At 45.0% G+C, this 22,167-nt stretch overlaps 2 protein-coding genes across 18 annotated transcripts in view; one reads left to right on the top strand and one right to left on the bottom strand.

Moving 5' to 3' along the window:
- Nucleotides 1–22,167, top strand: part of LOC142160072 (uncharacterized) — a 1,559,230-nt gene that overhangs the window by 539,735 nt on the left and 997,328 nt on the right. The gene's annotated exons all lie outside the window — the stretch shown is intronic.
- LOC142160116 (uncharacterized) overlaps nucleotides 2,023–22,167 on the bottom strand; it is a 31,655-nt gene continuing 11,510 nt past the window's right edge. Inside the window, exons 3-7 of one of the 2 annotated variants that reach the window (XM_075215078.1) lie at nucleotides 13,552–13,737; nucleotides 13,349–13,427; nucleotides 13,133–13,230; nucleotides 12,864–12,975; nucleotides 2,023–3,696 (exon numbers count right to left, since the gene is read on the bottom strand). In XM_075215078.1, the coding sequence (XP_075071179.1) occupies nucleotides 2,786–3,696; nucleotides 12,864–12,975; nucleotides 13,133–13,230; nucleotides 13,349–13,427; nucleotides 13,552–13,737 (1,386 nt within the window). In that variant the 3' untranslated portion in view covers nucleotides 2,023–2,785. Of the gene's footprint in view, nucleotides 3,697–12,863; nucleotides 12,976–13,132; nucleotides 13,231–13,348; nucleotides 13,473–13,551; nucleotides 13,738–22,167 lie in introns of both variants that reach the window. The other variant, XM_075215077.1, reaches the window with a different exon arrangement.

A 22,167-nucleotide genomic window follows, 5' to 3' on the forward strand; every position in this document is an offset into this window, starting at 1 on the left:
GAGTCTCATGCTAATTCGAATTCACCTTCTGTTCAAGTCTTCCAACCACCTACCTTCAATGGGGATATTCAGCAATTTCGTGCTCTTATTAAATTCTGTATATCCTATTTTCCCTCTGTATCCAACCTCCTTGATACTCAACGAAAGCAAGTGTTTTACATGTTGGCCAACTTCACAGGGGAAGCTCTGGAATGGGCACAGCCCTTAATTGAAACCCAAGATCCCATTCTGTCTGATTTACAGCTTTTTACTGAGGCCGTGATCAAAGAATTTACACCAGCACTTGCTATTCTCACTCCCAGTGCGTCATCTATGCCACATGTTCTATCTCCAGCTACTCCCACTTTGAGATTATCGTTTTCTTCACTCCATTTCCAGCAACCCTCTAAAAACCATAAAAAGAAAGTGAAGAGGAAGAAGAAGAAAGATTCTCCTGGATCTCAACTCCCCTGTGGTGTGGTTTCTATACCCTTCCCGTCCTTGCATGAAGACTTCTCAAATACATGCCCAATTCTGGACTATTACTCTGACTTTTCTGACCATTTCTAGTATTTGGGCGTCTGGAATCCGCCCTTTAAGGAGGGGGTACTGTCACGATTTGCACTCTGCAGCTGCTGTCTACAGTGACTCTATTGGATTTGGTGTGCTTTCCACTTGTAGTACCACTGCCCACCAAAGGAGCCACTGTGCTACTTGATTATTCTCCTTGATCACTGGGAGTGGTTTCAGCTGCATGAGGCCTATTTATACCTGCCTGCTTCAAACAGTCTGGGCCAGATCATCAGGTCATTCCGAGGAGCATTCCCTGTGCTCAGCTTCTATCTGCTATCTGGACTCCAGCATATTTCTTCGTTGAAATCTACTATTTGCTGTTACCTGTGTCCTGGACTCCTGCATCTTTAACCATTATACCTGGTACTTGTAGTTCTACGCTGCCTGTTGAAATCTACTATTGCAGTTACCTGTTTCTCATCTGCACTTTGAACTGTCTCATGAGTTACCATGTCATCTCTGTTTGTTAATAAACTCATTATAACCACTTATCTCCTCTCCGTGGTCATACCTGGGAAATCCTGACACTATTATTATCAAATATATTACATTTTGTTGTCCAGCCTGAGTATTGCTGCTGACCATGTGCATCCTTTTATGGCCACAGTCTACCCTTCTTCTAATGGCTCCTTCCAGCAGGATAACGCGTCATGTCACTGAGCACACGTCTCAAGCTCACGCTGGTTCCAGGAACATGACAAGGAGTTCAGTGTACTCCAACGGCCTCCACAATCACCAGATCTCAATCCCATAGAGCACATTTGGGATGCGGTGGAATGGGAGAGTCACAGATGAATGTGCAGGAACTGCGTTATGCTACCATATCATCATGGACCAGAATCTCTAAGCAATGTTTCCAGCAGCTGGTTGTATCCATGGCATGAAGAATTCAGGCTGTTCTGGGGGCAGAGAGCTCCTACCCAGTACTAGGCAGGTGTACCTAATAAAGTGGCCACGGAGTGTATATTAGTTATACATGAAACACTGTTTGATATAATATTTTGTTACTGAAAGCTGCATAAAAAGAACATGGTACAGAAACAATAAAGTCAGTCCAGGAATATAGTAAGATATAACTTTGAATAAACAGTCAAACGTTTGGATGTACTTAGTATGGACCAATATACTTTAGGGGGTACAATATCAAACAAAGTCTGTCCCCACTTCTAACATTTATATTAGTGTTTATTACTTGGTCTATTCTCCTGCACATAGTAATTAGACATTAAGAGAAAACAGACTCATTTATCTACGTCATCATAACGTAACACTGGATCAGTTACAGTGATAGAAAAATGGAAATCTGTATTTATCCTGAAAATATATCTACACTTTAATACGCTCATTTATCACTGAAACCATCAGTGTCACAGGTATATTATACCAAGTCTATTCACGTTACTGAACTGTCATTTCCGTACAGACAGTTGTAATAAAGATGATTCCCATGTAATGTGTAAAGGAGTAAATGTGGCTTGTTTTATTAATAAGATATTCTCTCTTGTGCATCTGACTACATCACCCTATTTGTATACAATATAATGTATTAAAACATGTATTTAAATACACTCTCAGGGTGTGTACAAATGAGATGATGCCACTTTTGCATTGAGAACCAACACATACTGTTATACGCATACACAAGTATAGTACACTTCTGTCAGCTTTACATACACACACAAAATGCCTTGCTTAAGTCACAGGGGTAAATTTATTAAGCTGCGCGTTTCCGGCGGGTTGCAAAAGTGGAGATGTTGCCTATAGCAACCAATCAGATTGTAGTTAACATTTATTTAGTAGATTTTACAAAATGATGGCTAGAAGCTGATTGGTTGCTACAGGCAACATCTCCACTTCTCAAACCAGCCGGAAACTCGCAGCTTGATAAATTTAACCCACAGTCTTTTTTGAGTAGATTGCATCGACTCCACATATGGTGAGAAGTACGCGCTTCCTTGTTTGCATCTTTTCCTATGTATGCCAAAGGTGAGTATGCATCCACCTCTAAATGAGCCCCTTAGTGTATAAACAGGAATGTGTTTACAGGAACGAGGTCTAAACTGCTGTGTAATAAAGACAATCAATTCATAAAGTACATCAGTGGATATTTTATGTATAGCTGCAATTTTAGGTCATGAATGTGAGCTCCTACTTTTTGAATATTTGTGTGAACTTTCTGATGTTCAACAAGATCTGATCTCTGTGTAAAACATTTCCCACACTCAGAACATGGCTATGGCTTCTCACGGTTATGAATTTTCTTATGCTCAATAAGATATGATTTCCGTGTTAAACATTTCCCACACTCAGAACATGGGAATGGCTTCTCACGGCTGTGAACTTTCTGATGTTCAATAAGATGTGATTTCTGGGTAAAACATTTCCCACAACCAGAACATGAAAATGGTTTCTCACCTGTGTGAATTCTCTGATGTGGAACAAGATCTGATTTCTGGGTAAAACATTTTCCACACTCAGAGCATGAAAATGGTTTTGCACCTGTGTGAATTCTCCGATGTGTAACAAGAGCTGATTTGTGTCTAAAACATTTTCCACAATCAGAGCATGAAAATGGCTTCTCACCTGTGTGACTTCTCTGATGTATACCAAGATATACTTTCTGTGTAAAACATTTTCCACACTCAGAGCATGAAAATGGTTTCTCACCTGTGTGAACTCTCTGATGTTTACCAATAGATGATTTTTGTGTAAAACATTTTCCACACTCAGAGCATGAAAATGGTTTCTCACCTGTGTGAACTCTCTGATGTTGAACAAGATCTGATTTACGTTTAAAACATTTCCCACAATCAGAACATGAAAATGACTTCTCACCTGCCTTTTTTGGCTTATGGGTAATAATCTTTTTGTTCTTTGTAAAACATTTTGAATATACAGAAACGGGAAATATATTATTTACTGTAAGAGCTGTAATATCTGAAGAAATATATGAGCTATCAAGAGAACATTCCCCATGATGAGCACGATCAGATGATATATCTGCAGTGTGAAGTCCTGGATGTATAATTGGGGTAATAGGATTTTCTTCTGGAGAATCTCGTGTGATGTCATTATCTTGTATTTTACCATCTGGAGATAAAATAAGATGTTCTTCTGAGATATTCCTGCTGTTGTGTCCATCTGCTGAGAATAAAATAAATATATGGAAAGATGAAGGTTTTCCAGGCACAAGGATATTGTCCCATAAAGACTAATACCACCAAATTACCATCATATGAGTAACTTCAAGAGGTTTTAAAGCAAAAGCTATATGTCACTCACTGACATTTTAAATTGAACACATATACATACATATATATATATATATATATATATATATGTATTGTGGCAAGAGCCAGCAACTGCTGAAGCACACGTGAACAACTTCTTCCTTTTATGCAGTTTTATTGTCAGGATGGAAAATGTTTTGACACCGTACAGATTTCACAGCAATTCTGGAGACCCTACATGCTAGCTAGACAAAGACCAGCTCTCTAAGGACCAGCCAGCTTCCCCAGCATTGGTCTCACTGAACAATGAAACAAGCAAGCTTTTATACATGATACTCCTCCCCAGCCCTAGCTTGATGGGCAGGTGACACACCCACTTTCCCTTTAAGAGGAAACTCCCATCACTGGCTCTGTTTGCACTGACACAGACACATCCTGTCTGTTTGCTGTGAGGAGGAACATTTCAAACCATGTACGTTAACCAAACTTTAAACTATTGCTTGTCATACATAAGTCTTTACCTGATTTATCATCAATCTAGGTGCATAACTGCACCAATGTTTTACTCTGCTTCCATGCTTTCTCTGTATATTGCCAGCTACATGCCTCCCTTTGTTACATATCCCACCCCCCTAGCATTTCCAAGTAGGGGGACGCGAACTTCGAGGAGCACATATTTTCGTGACAATGCATCTGCATTTTTGTGCAGAATCCTAGGTCTATGTTCTACTGAGAACTTGAAAGGTGTCAGTGCCAAGAACCAGCGGGTTACTTTGGCATTTACCTCCCGGTTGTTCTGTATCCATCGCAATGGTGCATGGTCTATTATTAGGTGAATTCTCTGCCTAGGAGATAATAGCGCAGAGCTTCTGTAGCTCATTTGATGGCGAGACAATCTTTCTCCATGGTGGCATATTTTGTTCCCTTGGAAGTAAATTACGACTTAGGTACAGGACAGGATTTTCTACTCCATTCTTCTCCTGTGACAAAACTGCACCTAAGCCAACACCAGAAGCATCAGTTTGAAGGAAGAACTTCTGGGTAAAGTCCGGTGATTATAGAACTGGAGAGGAACAAAGTGCTAAACGAAGAACAGACCATGCGGATTTTGTAGCGTCAGACCAGGTTAATCTATCTGGACAATTTTTTTTTTAACATGTCGGTAAGTGGAGCAGCTCTAGTGGCGAACTGGCTTACAAACCGCCTGTAGCAACCTACTAAGCCTAAAAAGGTTCTTAACGGCAACTTTTTTTCTGGTCTTGATCAATTTTTGACTAGCTGGATATTACACGCTCTCGCCCCCAACAACGTACCCCAAATATTTGGCTTCTCTCATGGCAAGGGCACATTTCTCTGGGTTAGCTGTTAGTCTTGTAGACCTTAATGAAGCTAAGACCGCCTCGACTTTGTCTAGATGTGATCCCCAGTCTGGGGTATAAATCACTATATCGTCAAGATAAGCGGCTGCATAAGCTGTGTGAGGTTGTAGCAATTTATTCATGGCCCTTTGGAAGGTGTCCCATGCAACCCAAAGGGTAGGACTTTATATTGAAAGAGACCATCAGGGGCGGAAAATGCAGTCTTTGGCTTGACAGTGGAAGTCAGGGGGACTTGTTAGATCCAGAGTTGTCAAATAGTAACTACCGGCAAGATTCTCTACCAATTCATCCAACGTGGCATTGGATAGGCATCGAACTGGGACACACTATTTAGGTGCCTAATGTCATTGCAGAACCTAATTGTCCCATTGGGTTTCAGGACAAGCACAATGGGACTATTCCACTCACTAGTGGACTCTTCAATCACATCTAACTGGAGCATTTTCTCAATCTCCTTTCTCACGTCCACCCGTCTGGCCTCCGGAATGCGATATGGCTTCTGTACAATGACTCATGGCGGAGTGACAATGTGGTGTTCAAATAAGGTTGTGCGCCCAGGAATGGAAGAGAAGACATCTCTGTTCCGGTGAATCATTTCTTCAGTCTGTTGTCTCTGCTTAATGGACAAAGCTGGCTCTATGGGCACTTCAGACTTTTCAATGGCAGTACTCACTACCCGAGAGGTTTCATCATCATGCCAAGGTTTAAGGAGGTTAACATGGTATATTTGCTCCTCCCTTCTCCTTTCTAACTGGCGGACCCTGTAATTGACAGGACCTACAGCATCTAGAACTTCATATGGACCCTGCCAATGGGCGAAAAGTTTGCTTTCCTGGGCAGGAACCAGGACTAGAACCTTGTCTCCAGGCTTGAAAGATCGAATAACAGCACTTTTGTCATAACTTTTCTTATGTCGTTCCTGAGCCTCTCTTACATGTCGTTGTACAATGGGCCCTATCTTTCCTAGCCTCTCATACATTTGGGACACAAATTGTACCAGATTTGGCTCCCACCCTGCCTTTAACATATCCAAGATACCCCTGGGCTGTCTCCCAAACAATAACTCAAAGGGACTAAACCCTGCTGAAGCTTGAGGTACCTCACGGATGGCAAACATCAAATAGGGAATAAGAGTGTCCCAATCTTTTTCATCTTGAGCCACAGCTTTCCTGAGCATGTGCTTTAATGTTGTTATGACTCTGCCTATGTTTTGTTGTGGCAGCAGTACCTTTAATCCTCCAGAGGTGCTGCTGTTCTGCTCCTGAGCTTGCACCATGCCTGAAGGGGTTAACCTCCTTGTTTAATTAGAACTGCACCTGGCTCACAGCTTCTAATAGCTGCCTCAACTTTTGCTCAGTACAGTTCATCCATCTATACCTGGCTGCTGCTTGTGTCTCCCTGTTCCAGTTTGGTTCTGCTGCTACTTTATCTCCCGTTGTGACCTTGGCCTGTTTACCGATGATGCTTGTTTGCTCGTCACCCCGAACTCTGCCTGAATACTGGATACTGCTTGAACTCTCGTTGCCCTAGACCTCGGCCTGATTACCGGACTATGCTGGCTTGCTTGTGACCCTATACTCTGTCTGGACTCTGGTTTTGCTTGTACTTGTGTTGCCAGACCTCTGCCTGGTCATTGGACTCTACTCCTCTGTTTGCTTCCCTGGACTGACTCATGCATCCTGGCATTGGGTAACTCACCATTCTTATCCCTGCATTTAAACTGTATTTTCTGTCGAAGTCAGCAAATTGAATAAAGTCATTTCAATTAAAGTCGTGCAAACTTGGTTTTCTTTGTCTGAAAAGATGCGTATTGCACGTTACAGCGTGGAAGGGCGTACGCAACCGCAACGCGTGGCAACAACTGTATATACGCTTTTACATACATTCGCACCAACACGCACATTTGTAAAATAGTACACATTAATGGTAGTTGCAACACATAGTTATTTATGTCGAAATATAGTAGTATTTATGTGTAATATTATAAGTTATATGCATATCAGTAAAACATATGGTACAGGTTGAAGGAATCATGTCATGTGTGGTATCATATTAACCCCCTTTACTTTTGCGACTGTCCGGTTCACTCTGCGAAGGGATCGCAGAGTGCGTACGCAAGTTATTAATGTTAGGGAATTATGGACTATTAAGACTATGAATCTTGGCGGGAAGATCGGAGCATATCCCCTGGAGAGATGATCCCCACCTTTGGATTCTTTAGGTTGAACTAGCCAATGATCGACAACCCCCTGGACCTTCCTGAAACCTGGACCAATAGAAGCAAGCTATACCATCTGCATTGTTTTACTGTTTCTCTGTGTGCATATAAGCAGCAGCTCCTCATCTAGTGTTCAGACATCTTGTCCACAGACTTCAGGACTGAAAGACTGTTCACTGGATCCAGAGCGCCTGCGATAAGTAACGGCTATGCTTATTATTATTTCGCTTGAATTATTCTGCTACCTTTTGAGAATAAATATTTGTGCGTTAGAAACAGAAATCGAAATTTGAATTATCAATCGTTATTGGATAGCGACAAAACGCTCATAACATTTCCTTCACTGGAACCTGTTTTTTCTGTGGACATTTCCTGCCATTTAATCACACCTCTTCATAACTGTGTTTGGAGTATACCTGTTAATCCTGCTGTTTTCCAAAATCTGCATATTCTCAGTACAGAATCCTTGTTCTATATTTTTGCCTGAATAAAGACATTTGTAATTATACTTCCGTGGCCGCTTCCTGAGTTTACTAGGAATCATAACAAATGTGCGGTTAAAGCGTTACACCAAGCCGTCTGTTTGGGGATGGTACACGGAGGTGTGAAGCGCCGTCACCCCTATCAACTGGCACATGTCCTTCATCAGTTTGGACATGAACGGGGTATCCTGGTCTGTGAGAATTTCCTTGGGTGTTCCCAAGCGTGTAAACATCAATACAAGTTCTATAGCTATGGTGCTGGAATTTATGTTCCGTAGGGGAATTGCCTCTGGATACCTGGTTGCATAGTAAAGCATCGCTAGTATATATTGGTGCCCACGTGCGGATTTTTCCAGTGGCCCCACAAGGTCCATTGCTATCCATTCAAAGGGAACTTGTACTATTGGTATTGGAATGAGAGGTGCCCTGTACATGGGTTTGGGACAGGTTCTCTGACAAATGGGACAGGACCGGCAATACCTTTTCACTTTCATGTGTACACCGGGCCAGTAAAACCTACGCAGAACTCGTTCCCGTGTTTTATCCTCCCCTAGGTGTCCCCCACAGACATGTGTGTGCTGCTTTTAACACTAGGGGTACATGGACCTGAGAAACCATTAATTGTTTTACTTTTTCCACCCTGTACAATAGCAACTCTATACAGAAAATTATTTCTGACAATAAAATATGGTATACCTTCTGCAGGCTGGGCGGCTTTCATTACCCCATACACCTCAGTCACACTTTTAAAGGCATCACTAAGTTGGCCCTGAGCAAAGTCCTGCAGAGGAAACAAAATCGGTATTGCGGACCAGTCCGTATCCTCACTGACAGGCGGGGTGGGCTCATCCACGACATCACCAGCCAATGCTAGTTTGGACTGCCCATGTTTCCCCACAGGTGGATGCTTTTGTGGAACTCCTGCTGTGACTCCCAGGATGGCATTCCGGTTTGGCGGTTCCCAAAGATTGATGTTCAGATGTTGTGGATTCTTAGGCGGTTCCTTTAAGACCGGGCTTCCGACTGTTGCATCAGTTGCCGGCATGTCCGGCCGGATCCGCTCACCGAGGACATCATTAAACTGTAGAAAGTCTCGCCCCAAAATGAGTGAATATGGGAGTTTAGGTGCTATGGCAGCTACCACCATAACGGTTTGGTCTTTGAGTGTGACTGGTAGAAGTGTTCTTTCATACTTCTCAGTTGTCCCATGTATGCAAAGAACCTTCACCTTGGGCAACCGAGTAGTTATGATTTCGGGTAAAGCAGAGCTGGAAACCAACGAAAGTTCACTCCCCGAGTCAACCAAGGCCAGAACAAGGTTTTGGTTGATTAGCACCGTCACCTGGAACAAACAAGGACTTCCTGATGTGGGACTCATGGTAAAACAGCTTGGGAAAGCAGGCCCAATATGTGCCACGGAACAGTCCATTGGTTCCGGTAGTTTAGGACACTCTGCCTTGAAGTGGCCTGGCTCACCACATTCGAAGCACTTCAGATTAGACACCTTTGTAACTGGACCTCTGTCCGTAGCAGTTTTGCCATTGGGTCCTGTAGCATGGATTGTCAAACCTGGCTTTTGGCGTGGCAGCGGCTTTGGCACGAATGCAGGTTGCTTTAGCGCACAAAACCTTTCTACCACGGTGGCAAGCTATTCATAAGTTTGTGGGTCTGATTGCAACACCCACATTTGCAAATTGCGGTTCAGCCCCCGGATGCAGTGATCTATCGCCAGAACTTCAATAATCCAAGAAGGCGAATTCTCCTCAGGCTGCAGTCATTTCTTTCAAATTTTAGAAAGCTCAGCCAATTGTACTCTGACTGGCTTATCTTTATCATAGCGCCATTGGTGATAGCGCTGGGCTCGGCCTGGCCCGGAAACTCCAATGCGAGCCAATATCTCAGACTTTAGACGCAAATAATCAGAGGCCCGTTCCTCATCCAGATCCATGTTAGCACGGCGAGCTTCACCAGTCATATATGGCGCCAGCCTCTCAGCCCAATCTATAGGAGGCCATTTTGCCCTTTTTGCAAGTCTCTCAAAGGACAACAGATATGCTTCTACGTCATCAGCTGGTGACATTTTCTGCAGAGCCGGACCAGGTGGTTCATTTCTGTCATGCCTCACCTGGCCTAACTCTTTCATTAAGGGCCTGGTGTATTCCATCTATGCCTCGGTGACTCGTAGCATCTGGGCTTGCTGCTCAGTGGCCACATTCACAAGTGTTCTCAGTACTTCCTCAATATTAACGTCTATGCGACTTGAGCAGCGGAAACTTGCTTCCTGGAGCATCCCACTCCTGACACCACTTGTGGTAAGAGTCCACTACTGCTGAAGCACACGCAAACAACTTCTTCCTTTTTATGCAGCTTTAATGTCCGGATGGTAAATGTATTTGACACCATACGGAGTTCACAGCAATTCTGGAGCCCTAGCTAGAAAAGACCAGCTCTCTAAAGACCAGCCAGCTTCCCCAGCATTGGTCTACCTGAACAATGCAACAAGCAAGGTTTTATACATGACACTGCTCCCACAGCCCTAGCTTGATGGGCAGGTGACACACCCACTTTCCCTTTAAGAGGAAACTCCCATCAGTGGTTCTATTTGCACTGACACAGACACACCCTGTCTGTTTGCTGTGAGGAAGAACATTTCAAACCATGTAAGTTAACCAAACCTTAAACTATTGTTTGTCATACCTAAGTCTTTACCTGGTTTATCATCAATCTAGGTGCATTACTGCACAAATGTTTTACTCTGCTTCCATGCTTTCTCTGCATATTGCCAGCTAAATTGCCTTTGTTACAATATATATATATATTCACACACATATACATAATGTAACACATAAAATTAAAGCTCTTCTTCCTCTCATATTCAAGACTTCTCTTGAGCTGCTCCTCTCCTCTGGATCTCACTGCCAATCACACATGCCACCAGTCTCCACAAATTAAAATGTGCCCTAAAGACTCACCTCTTCATGAAAGCCTCCCAGCCTTCCTCCTAACCCATTCCCTTCCACCTCCCCTTTATTTATCCACACGGTTTCATCCTCATTGTTGTACACCCCTCCCCTTTAGATTGTAAGCTCTCACGAGCAGGGCCCTCTTCCCATGCATCTTCCTCTCTTCAATCCATGCTCCTATGTTCTGCACCTCCTCCCTGGGCTTTTAGCCCCTGGTCTCCATGTCTCCCAACCTTCCATCTGTGGCTATGGGCCTTTTTGCTGCACCCATGCTCCTAGGTATAGGTTCGCCTCGTGCTGATTCGCTCCCTGTTCTGTCCCCTTGCTTCTATGCACTCACATCCTGTTCTACCTTTTCCATTTCTGTTTGATTCATTAAGTTACCTCATATCTTGTTGCTGTCTGTATAGTGTTTTGCTGTATGCTCTTTTACGGGACAGTCGGCCCTCTGTGGCGCGTTAGAAATAAATAATGATGATAAAAAAAAAGCATGTAAAAAAACACTATTGCCTCCGGGCTTACAGAGTTAGAGGGTATTCCAGCATGATTACATCAATGTAATAACATCAAGGTGTCTGACTTTCTATGTTTCCATAGGCGAGTCTTTGGGTCACGTCAGGTGGTGACCGAGAAAGAAAAGAAACAAAAAAAGGGCGAGAAGCCATTCAGTGCTCCGTCCACCATCTTATTTCTTCCAAACTAAAGGCGTTACAATGTAAACAAGTCTTTCATTTAGGTTTGGGTATCTCACCCCAATGTGAGACAGTGTTGTATACATTAAGTCATAGTCTCTAGCAGTCAATTTAAGTGTCTAGGATGTGTCCTCTCTGTTCCTCTTGGACAATGGTACGGGTCCTTTTGAGAAGCGGATTCCAAAATAAAGGAACTTAGACATCACTGAGAGGGACCACAGGTCGTAGCCCTGAAAAGGAGTCCTCCAAAGAAGTTGCTGATTTCAGCAAAACATAGGACAGAATCAAGATAGAAGTGAAAATACAGGTATGGGCCATAAGATCAGCAATGTGGAGTCAAGAAAAGCCTAAGGTCAGGGTATGCGGATATCTTCTGTAGTCAGGTGGATTAGACAGTCAAATCTCAGAAAATCAGCCAAGGAATGTTTAGTTCAGTAAGAAGAACTGGTGCTTAGGCGAGGACTATGTGCCACTGAAAGGTTTAATGAAGCAAACAACTCCCTTGATTGGCCACAGTATCAAACTCGCCACACAATCGACATTCAACAGAGAAACCTCTGCATTTTTAGACCCGTTTCTGATTGGCTAGATATATCCAACAGCATGCTGCCATTTGTAGTGCCACAAGTATGTATTTTAAGTGTTGCCACGTCAGAAAAAAAGTATTATGGCCCCACTGGTAATCAACTAGTATGCCCTAATAATATAATAAATCAAACATTTTTACCATTACATAACACCATACCTGAAATTTGGACCACTAATTTATTAATAAAATAAATTTGACCCCATAAGAAATTAATAATAATTTTTGCACCTCTAAACCAGAAATCATGATTGCGCTTATAATTAAAACTTGTATTGTGCCTTCTGTTATGGTAAGAATGGCCAGAGAGCTTAAAACACAGGTGATGTGAGCTGTCTTGCCGCTCAGAACCACCTCATTTTTCTAGCGATTTTTGAGGCAATATAGTGGCAATTTGCAATTTCGAAGCTTCATATATTTGTCGACTTGTATTCTTAGAATGTCAAACCATTGGGACAGCGTTTTGTACAGTGGCGATTTTGGTTACATCAGTTTACTAGCAATTAACTATCAAATCCTACTTTCAAACAACGGCGGGTTCAAACGCGCCTGTGAAAATTTATGAAAAAGGCAAATCGCATCTTGATACATTTACACCCTGGAGTCTAATAGGGGCTGATGGCTCCTGACTCCCCCCACTGGGCAGATACATTTCCTCATTAGTTTGTACTGACAGAGGAGGGTGTAGAATAAGAGATTGTTGTAGTGACTGAACAAGGAGAATATGTGACTCTTTTCTGTAATAAGTGTTTATTACTGACCTGTGCTGATATCTGTAGGGATTTCCTCCTCCTTACACTGCTGATCACCCCTCACATACGTCTCTTCTTCTTCCTCTATATCTTCTACCTTAATAACAGTCAGATTTTCACGCTACATAACCCACAAAATAATAAAAAAAACTGTTTAATAATGTCTATCATTAATTGAGATTAACCATCAAAATGAGTGTATGAAACACACAACTGCTTTGCAGATCATATATGAAAAATAAATTTGGTATTTAGGCGAGACCCTACATCCCATCTACCTGATACTCCTGTGGGATACTGTGATTTTCTACTGTATAATCCTGTGAATAAAGAGCACGAGGACATCTCTCTGGGGTATTTCTGTTACTGGATCCATCTGTAGGAGACACACAGTGACTGAATACATTGTTTATAGGTGATTATTAAATAATATGTGTATCTAGGTGGCCTCATAACTGCTCTCTCCTCTACAATAAATGAAAGTCTCCTCTTACCCAGTGATGTGAGGGGCTGGTGATTCTCCCTCATCACGTCCTTGTACAGACCCTTGTGTCCTTCTAAATACTCCCACTCCTCCATGGAGAAATAGACAGTGACATCCTGACACCTTATAGGAACCTGACACACACAATGATACAGTCATCATACAGACACTTCCCCTGGTGTTACTGTATAATGTCCCATTCCCAGCAGTCACCTCTCCAGTCAGCAGCTGAATGATCTTGTTGGTCAGTTCCAGGATCTTCTGGTCATTGTCTCTCTCATGTATCAGTGAGTGAGATGAAGGCACCGTGATGGGGCTCTGGGGCAATATTCCTGACACACAAGGATGGTTATTGGGTGTCCTACACTCACCAAATGTCTTCTTCACTACTGAGTAATCCTGTGTATTGAGGGAGACATCAATAAAAAGGTAAATAAAAAAATAGAAATGGTATTTGTGTAAGTATAAAAATCCTCTTAGTCCACTAGGGGACATTGGGGTATTGAGTAGGAAACAGGTGAACTGGCACTTTAAAAAACTCTGTTCACTAGCCCTGGCTCCTCTCCCTCTATACCCCACTTCCTATTAGCTTCAGTTTATATTTAACCAAGCCCCAAGAAAGAGGAGACATTAGAACACTCAGAAGAGAGGAAAAAAAAAATTCTCTTAAAAAAACAAGACATTAGGAGAAACCAGACCGTGAAGGGTGGGCACACGGTGTCCCCCCATTGACTAAAAGAAACAGATTTTACATAAGTATAAAAATCCTTTTTTCTCCTTTGGGGGACACTCCAAAAATGCATCATGGGTAGGGACACTGAGAAGAAACGGCATGAAGCACCTTTCTTTCAAAACTTCCATCCCCGAATGCAAAGACATTAAACCTGTAAAAGCTAGTGAACGTTTTCACAGATGACCACGTGGCCGCCCGACACAGCTGCTCAGTTGAGGCACCATGCGGAGCCGCCCAGGAAGCACTCACCAACCTCGTGGAGTGAGCCCGAAGATTCTCTGAAACAGGCTGCCCAGCCCCACCAAAAGGTTGACGGATTACAGAGGTAATCCACCGGGCAACAGTCACCTTAGAGGCTTGCCAGCCTCTCTGTGCATCATAGAGGACCAGTAGATCCCGAGTCCTACGCACATAAGTAGGCAAAACCTGCACCACATCAAGAGAACAAATCCAAACCTCGTCCTCTGAAGACTGACACATAGTCAGGGCAAGAATGACGATGTACTGATTTAAGTGAAATCTAGACACCACTCTAGGGAGGAATGAAGGTTTGGTCTTAAGAACCGTCCTATCTTCATGAAAAACAAGAAGAGGAGGCTTGCAAGATAAGGCTGCAAGCTCTGAAACCCTTGTTGCCGTAGAAATGGCCAAAAGGAAGACAGTCTTCCAAGTTTGAAATTTGAAATCAACCATAACCAAGGCTTCAAAAGGTGATGCTGCAAAACATTCAACACCAAATTTAAATCCCAAGGCGCTAACGGAGGAACATACAGAGGTTGCACATGAAGCACCGCCTGAATGAAGGATTGCACATCAGCCATTACAGCAAGTCTTCTTTGAAAGAAGACAAAAAGGGCCGACACCTGACCATTAGGAGAACTGAGACCCAAATAAGTGTCCAGTCCGTCTTGCAAGAATGTAAGCAAACTGGACAATCAAAAAGAAGACAAAGGAAACCTCTTCTTTTCACAGCAGGCAATATATGTCCTCCAGACCCGAAGATATATTTTGTCTGAACCCGGTTTCCGAGCCCGAAGCATGGTTTGTACTATGCTTAGACAAACCCTTAGCTCCAAGGATCATGGCTTCAACAGCCACTCTGTTAAAGCCAGATGAGCCAAACCGAGATGACACAAGGGTCCTTGAGTTAAGAGGTCCGGGCGTAGCTGCAGACGCCATGACCGACCCCCTGCTATGGAGAAACGTCGGTGTACCAGGCCCACCAAGGTCAATCCGGTACCACTAGAAGAACTGGAACATCCTCTCTCTTTACCTTCTTCAACCCCCTCGGAAACCAGAGGGAACAGATAAAACAAACGGTACCACCAAGGGACGGACATGGCATCTACTGAGAGGATCTCAGAGGATCCCTTGCACGGGAACAGAAGAGGCGGACCTTGGGGTTCAACCAAGACACCATCATGTCGATGTCCGGTTTACCCCACCTGTCCACCAATTGGCGAAACACCTCCAGATGGAGGGACCATTCGCGAGATGCAGTGTCTGCCTGCTGAGAAAATAGGAAAACATGAGCAAGCGATTCTTGGTGCCACTCTGGTGATTGACGTATGCCATCGCCGTGGCATTGTCCGACTGAAATTTCACCGCCCTTCCCTACAGCAAACGTTGCACGCTGATCAGAGCGCAGAACACTGCCCGCAGTTCCAACATATTGATTGGAAGTTTGGATTCCTTCAGAGTCCAAAGACCCTGAAACAGAGCGTGAAGACAGACAGCACCCCAACCCTGAAAGATTGGCATCCGTTGTGATCAAGGTCCAATCCCAGAGCGAGAATGGACGAACCATGCAGAGATTTTGTTTCTACAGCCACCAAAGGAGCGACTGATCCACACGATAAGAAAGACGGAATACCTGGCCGGACATATTCAGATGGTATTTGTTCCATTTCAAGAGAAGTTCCAACTGGAACTCCTGTGCATGAAACTGAGCAAACTGGACCGCCTCGTAAGTCGATGCCATCTTGCCCAGAACTCTCATGCTGAAATGCACTGAGGTCTGTTTGGCAGCCAAAAGAGATCTATCGTCAGTTGTCGAACAACAGTCCCAAAAAGATCAACTGCTGTGATGGGGTCAACTTGGATTTTTGGAAGTTGAGAATCCAACCGTGGGATTACACAGTCTGGGTAACTACCTGGATATGAGACATGAGTACCGCCAGAGACTCTGCATTCAGAAGAAGATCATCCAGGTAACGGATGATCGTGATCCCCTTGGACCGCAACAGCACAGCGATGATCACCATGAACTTGGTAAAGACATGCGAAGTAGTGGCCAGACCAAAAGGAAGAACCTGAAATTGGCAGTGCTCTGACTGAACCACAAACCTGAGGAGAGACTGATGACCCTCCCAGATGGGAACATGCAGATAGGAAAATTTGATGTCTAGAGCCATCATGAACTCCGCCTGTTCCATACTGTGAAGCATCGAATGCAAAGACTCCATTTTGTTTAAAGATTGCTCATCACGGCGACTGTTTGTCTGCTATCTTTGCCACCGGACGCTGAACTGAGCTGTTCTGACATCTACACTGCAGACCACCCCTGGGTGCTGATGACTGACCTCTGGAGGACTGACCCGCAGAGTACTGATTTCAATACATGCTGGAAAAGCGAAAGGAACGAAACCTAGACATCTTCGGCTTGGAAGCACTGATGGGGAGAAAAGTACTTTTTACACCTGTTGCCTGACTTATAATGGTGTCAAGCTGAGGGCCAAACAAAACACTCCTAGAAAAAGGAATCATTTCAAAAGCCTTTTTAGACTCGGCATCAGCCTCCCAGTGCCACACTCCAGGCCCTCAGGTCCTGTTACTTACTTCTCTGCTGTCTTTCTAAGCTGTCCCAACAGTCCGCAGGCTCTGCTGGTCTCGGATCTCTCAGACCTGTCTGCACTCTATAGGTCCCTCCAAAACTAGTGCATGGGCGCTGCCATCTTGGATTCAGTCACCTGCTCTCTCTAATCTCTCTCAGCTAGTCAGAGTGCTGCTTCAGTTCAGCTGACCACAGCCTCCAATCAGGGGACAGCAGTCTCCACTCCAGATTTCCCTGCAAAACCACCGCAATCTTGGATCTAGTCACCTGATCCCTCTCAGCCAGTCAGAGTGCTGCTTCAGCTCAGCTAACAGCAGCCTCCAAGCAGCGGATAGCAGTTACTATAAAAGAACTTCTTGGAGCCCTAACCTGTTGCCAGTGCAACATTGATTCCTTAAGACGCCAACCTGGTTTCTAGCAGTCTGCACTTTATATTGTTCTGCCCAGATAGTGCAGCCAGCATTCCGGTTCCAGTCTGGTCCAACAATTCGGTTACAGCCTGGTCTCTCCTACTAATCTGATCACTGCCTTGCTACTCTTGACTTCTTGCCAGTCTTCAGTGCCATTCATATTTAACAATTTCCTGAACTCTCAGCAACCACCACCTGCACCAGTTCTTTCCCTCTCATGCAAAGGAACCTAATCAAGCCAGCCTGCTTCTTGCACATTGCCACCAGTTCACTTCAAGAGACACAACCCAGTCCGGGTACAGACAAATTCTCAGGCATGACAACCAGGACTTAAGCCAGAGAGTCCGATGTGCTGACACAGCAGAGACAGATATCAGGCCCACGTCCAGGACCGCCTCCCCCAAGATATCTGTAGCTCTCTGAATTTGTTCCACAAAGGGAAACAATTCAGAAGAAAGTCCCCCGGTCATCAAACCCTCAGATAGATGTTCAAACCAGCGTTTTACAGCCTTACTGACCCACAAGGCCAACAAAACAGTCCACAAGGAGGCCCCCGTCACCACAAAAATGGATTTAAGGACGAACTCAACTTTACAGCACTATCAGCACTGGGAAGAGGAATGGTAGTAACCCTTATGAGCATTGCAACTTGAGCGTCAACCCGTGGAGGAGACTCACATTTTGCAAGAACCTCAGGGGAAAAAGGATAACGTGACCGAAGTGGACGGGACACCCGGAACTTACGATCCGATGAAGACCAAGGTTCACTCATCAAATCTTCCAATTGAGAAGATGAGGGAAAAGACAAAGATCGTTTTGTCTTTCACGTAAAAAGAGAGGGCTCCGCAGCCTTAGGGACTGATGCGTCAGCAATCTCCATTACCTGATGCATCGCAAGTATCGAATCATCCACATTCTAATGATCTGGATGAACTTTCTCCACAATGGAAGAAGAATTGCCATCAGATCCAGCCACCAATTCGCCCTCCTCCAGTGAAAAACAGTAAGAATCTGACTCATGTCCCTGCAGGGGTGCGCTTACAATATGAGGATGGAGTAGTGGACTGCAACATCCTCTCTAAGCAGGAGGAGACAGAAACCAAACCCTGTACCGAGGATGCAAGTCCCCATACCAAAGCCGGTTCTTCAGGATCCACTGCCACAGGTCCAGCCGCACCCTGGCTCAGCAAACCCAGACAGACTCCAATCCACTGGCAACAAAGGCAGAGGGAATAGGAGAAAGACCGCCCACAGGCCGAGACCACACCAACAAGGCAAGTTCAGCCACTGTATTAGTCAGTAACCAAGCCCAGGCAGGCTCTGCTAAGCTGGAACTAGAACCCCCAGAGCACATGGCATGCAATCACCAGACTGGCAGGTTGCACACAAGGTGTCCACGACTGACTTAACATTACGGGCGGCACAGGTGAACTTCAACATAAGACTCACCCCAGCCTTACCCGCAGGGATTTCCCTTATCTGACATGTTAACAGATGGGACAAAACACAGAATAAAACTGTCAAATAAACTCAGTGAAAAAACAGTGAGTAAGACAAGCAGCACACAAGTACAGAATGTGAAACTGCAATACAGCTCCAAGTAGCCCCCACAATCTAAGGGACAAGACCCTGAGAAAACAAAAGCACCCCCAACCCGTTTCCTTTCAGGATAAGGGACAGAAAAAGGGAGAAGCTGCAGCCGCATAATAGCTGCTTATTCTGGTGTCTGCACAAGAGGATTGAGAGACCACCAAGGAGGTGCATGAGAGGCAAGAAACACCTCCCCCGGGGGCCCAGCACTGGATTGGCAGCCACCTAGAGGACACACCACGTTTTTTACCCACCCCTCTGCCATCCTTCCAACACGCAGTGGTGCAGAGGCTGCACTCCTGCTGCTGCTATGGAGGACGGGCACAGCCTGCGGCAACTCTGCCCGGCTCCTTGGAGGGTGAAATCAGCGTTGGAAGAGTGGGTGCAGCAGCGGAGGTACATCCACGCCACCTCAAATCCCCCTCCCCAGGCAGGGCACGGCCGTTATTACCCAGGCACCATGATTGACAGCTGCGGACGCGGCTCTATGAGCCACCGGCAGCCATTGAACATGAGGAAGATCCCGCCGATGCAATAAAAAAATGAAATAGAAACTAAATAAACAGAAAAGGGCTGCAGTACAGCCCAAACACAGCACGTTTCACCGGTCACTTAAACTGAACTGAACCGAACAGGAAGTGGGCAATAGAGGGGGAGGAGTTTGGGATAGTAAACAGAGTTTGTTAAAGTGCCAGTTCGCCTGTCCCCTACTCTATACCCCAAAGACCCCGGTGTCCCCCAAAAGTAGCCCAGAGAAATCCACCTATTTAGAGTTGTTATTTTCAGGGGCTAACAGTCTAGTTTAAAATACAACTCCTATATACAGTAAAGTGGAGCGTATAGAGCACTTATCTCTCCTGCTATCTTCAGTGGTCCATGTTCTGTATCCTCTGTCTATGGGCGGCCCACACAGATGAATCACCTGGTCTACAGAGCAGTGTACAGTGAGATGACGTGGGAGTCAGAGCTGGCTGTACACACAGGACACAGAATGGCCGCCCACTGGAGATAGCAGGTGAGGGAAGCGCTATATATACTCTACCAGACAGTGCATATAGGAAACACAGGAAACGTGTTTAGTAACACCCCGCACAAGAGAAATCATAGTATTTATATTTTAGAGATATGCAGATGTTAAGTTATATTTAATCCATATCCACCTCCATGTCTAATAATTATATAATGATCATTATCATGATGATCACAAATATAATTATACATGTAATAAAATAAGAGAGTGCTCTCTCTGTAGTATAATCAAATACAGATAAATAAGGGAAAATAACCGATACTAACTACATGAGGCACAGCGTATAACAATAACCGTATAACAATAACCGTATAACAATAACCGTATAACAATAACCATATAACAATAACCGTATAACAATAACCGTATAACAATAACCGTATAACAATAGTTGTAATTGGATCTATACAGATGAAAATGTAAGTAAGAGATTTACCCCTAAATCTACAAATTAGCCCATACTCTGAGGTCCGAAATAATAAGCATACAAATAAAATCTATTTTATTATAATAATTAAAATCCTAATCCAGAACGATACTGTATTATCCCCATGTCTCCCTAGAGGGTCTGCCCTAGTACACATTATGACTGTACATTCAGTACGTGTGTTTTCATTCCCATAGCATGCCTGTGCTCACCCCATACTTTGCTTGGATATCAGCTTTAAGATTGGCAATATAGGAGACCGTGTTTTATTATCTATTACACCAGTAGTTCCCAAACTTTCTCAGCTTGAGGCACCCTTAGGGTCATCATAATTTTTCCAAGGCACCCCTAAGCAAAAATAATTACCGGGTAGTCCCGTTTTTTAAGTAGTAAGATGTATTTAGACCTCTTCACCATCACATTGTGCCCCTTTATCATATCACTCTGTATCCCCTTCGCCCTCTCACACCCAGTGTCCCCCTCTTCGCCATCTCACACCCTATGTCCACCTCTTCGCCATCTCACACCCTGTGTCCCCCTCTTCGCCATCTCACACCCTGTGTCCCCCTTTTCGCCATCTCACACTCTGTGTCCCTCTTCATCAGCTCACACTCTGACCCCCCTTCAGCAGTGTCTCTCTATCCCCCTCCTTTAGTGTCTCTCTATCCCCCTCCTTTAGTGTCTCTCTGCCCCCCTCCTTCGGCATCTTTCTGTCCCCGTCCTTCAGCGTCTCTCTGCCCTCCTACTTCAGTCTCTCTCTCTGCCACCCTCCTTCAGTGTCTCTCTATCCCCCTCCTTCAGTGTCTCTCTGCCCTCCTTCTTCAGTGTCTCTCTCTATCCCCCTCCTTCAGTGTCTCTCTCTTCCCTCCTCCTTCAGTGTCTCTCTCTGTCCCCCCCTTCAGTGACTCTCTCTGTCCCCCCCTTCAGTGAGTCTCTGTCCCCCCTTCAGCGTGTCTGTCCCCCCTTCAGCGTGTCACTGTGTCCCCCTTCTTCAGTGTCTCTGACCCCCCTTCAGCGTGTCTCTCTGTCCCCCTCCTTCAGCGTCTCTCTGTCCCCCTCCTTCAGCGTCTCTCTGTCCCCCTCCTTCAGCGTCTCTCTGTCCCCGTCCTTCAGCGTCTATCTGCCCTCCTCCTTCAGTGTCTCTCTCTATCCCCCTCCTTCAGTGTCTCTCTCTTCCCTCCTCCTTCAGTGTCTCTCTGCCCCCCTCCTTCAGTGTCTCTCTGCCCCCCTCCATCGGCGTCTCTCTCTGTCCCCCTCCTTCAGCATCTCTCTGTCCCCGTCCTTCAGCATCTCTTTTTCCCCCTCCTTCAGTGTCTCTCTATCCCTCTCCTTCAGTGTCCCTCTCTATCCCCCTCCTTCAGTGTCTCTCTATCCCCCTCCTTCAGTGTCCCTCTCTGTCCCCCCCTTCAGTGTCTCTCTGTCCCCCTCCTTCAGCGTGTCTCTGCCCTCCTCCTTCAGTGTCTCTCTGTCCCCCTCCTTCAGTGTCTCTCTATCCCCCTCCTTTAGTGTCTCTCTCTATCCCCCTCCTTCAGTGTCTCTCTATCCCCCTCCTTCAGTGTCTCTCTATCCCCCTCCTTCAGTGTCTCTCTGCCCCCCTCCTTCAGTGTCTCTCTGTCCCCCTCCTTCAGCGTCTCTCTCTCTGTCCCCCTCCTTCAGCGTCTCTCTCTGTCCCCCTCCTTCAGCGTCTCTCTCTGTCCCCCTCCTTCAGCGTCTCTCTCTGTCCCCCTCCTTCAGCGTCTCTCTCTGTCCCCCTCCTTCAGCGTCTCTCTCTGTCCCCCTCCTTCAGCGTCTCTCTATCCCTCTCCT

The sequence above is a fragment of the Mixophyes fleayi genome, chromosome 6, assembly GCF_038048845.1.
Source record: "Mixophyes fleayi isolate aMixFle1 chromosome 6, aMixFle1.hap1, whole genome shotgun sequence".
NCBI classification, from domain to species: Eukaryota; Metazoa; Chordata; class Amphibia; order Anura; family Limnodynastidae; genus Mixophyes; species Mixophyes fleayi.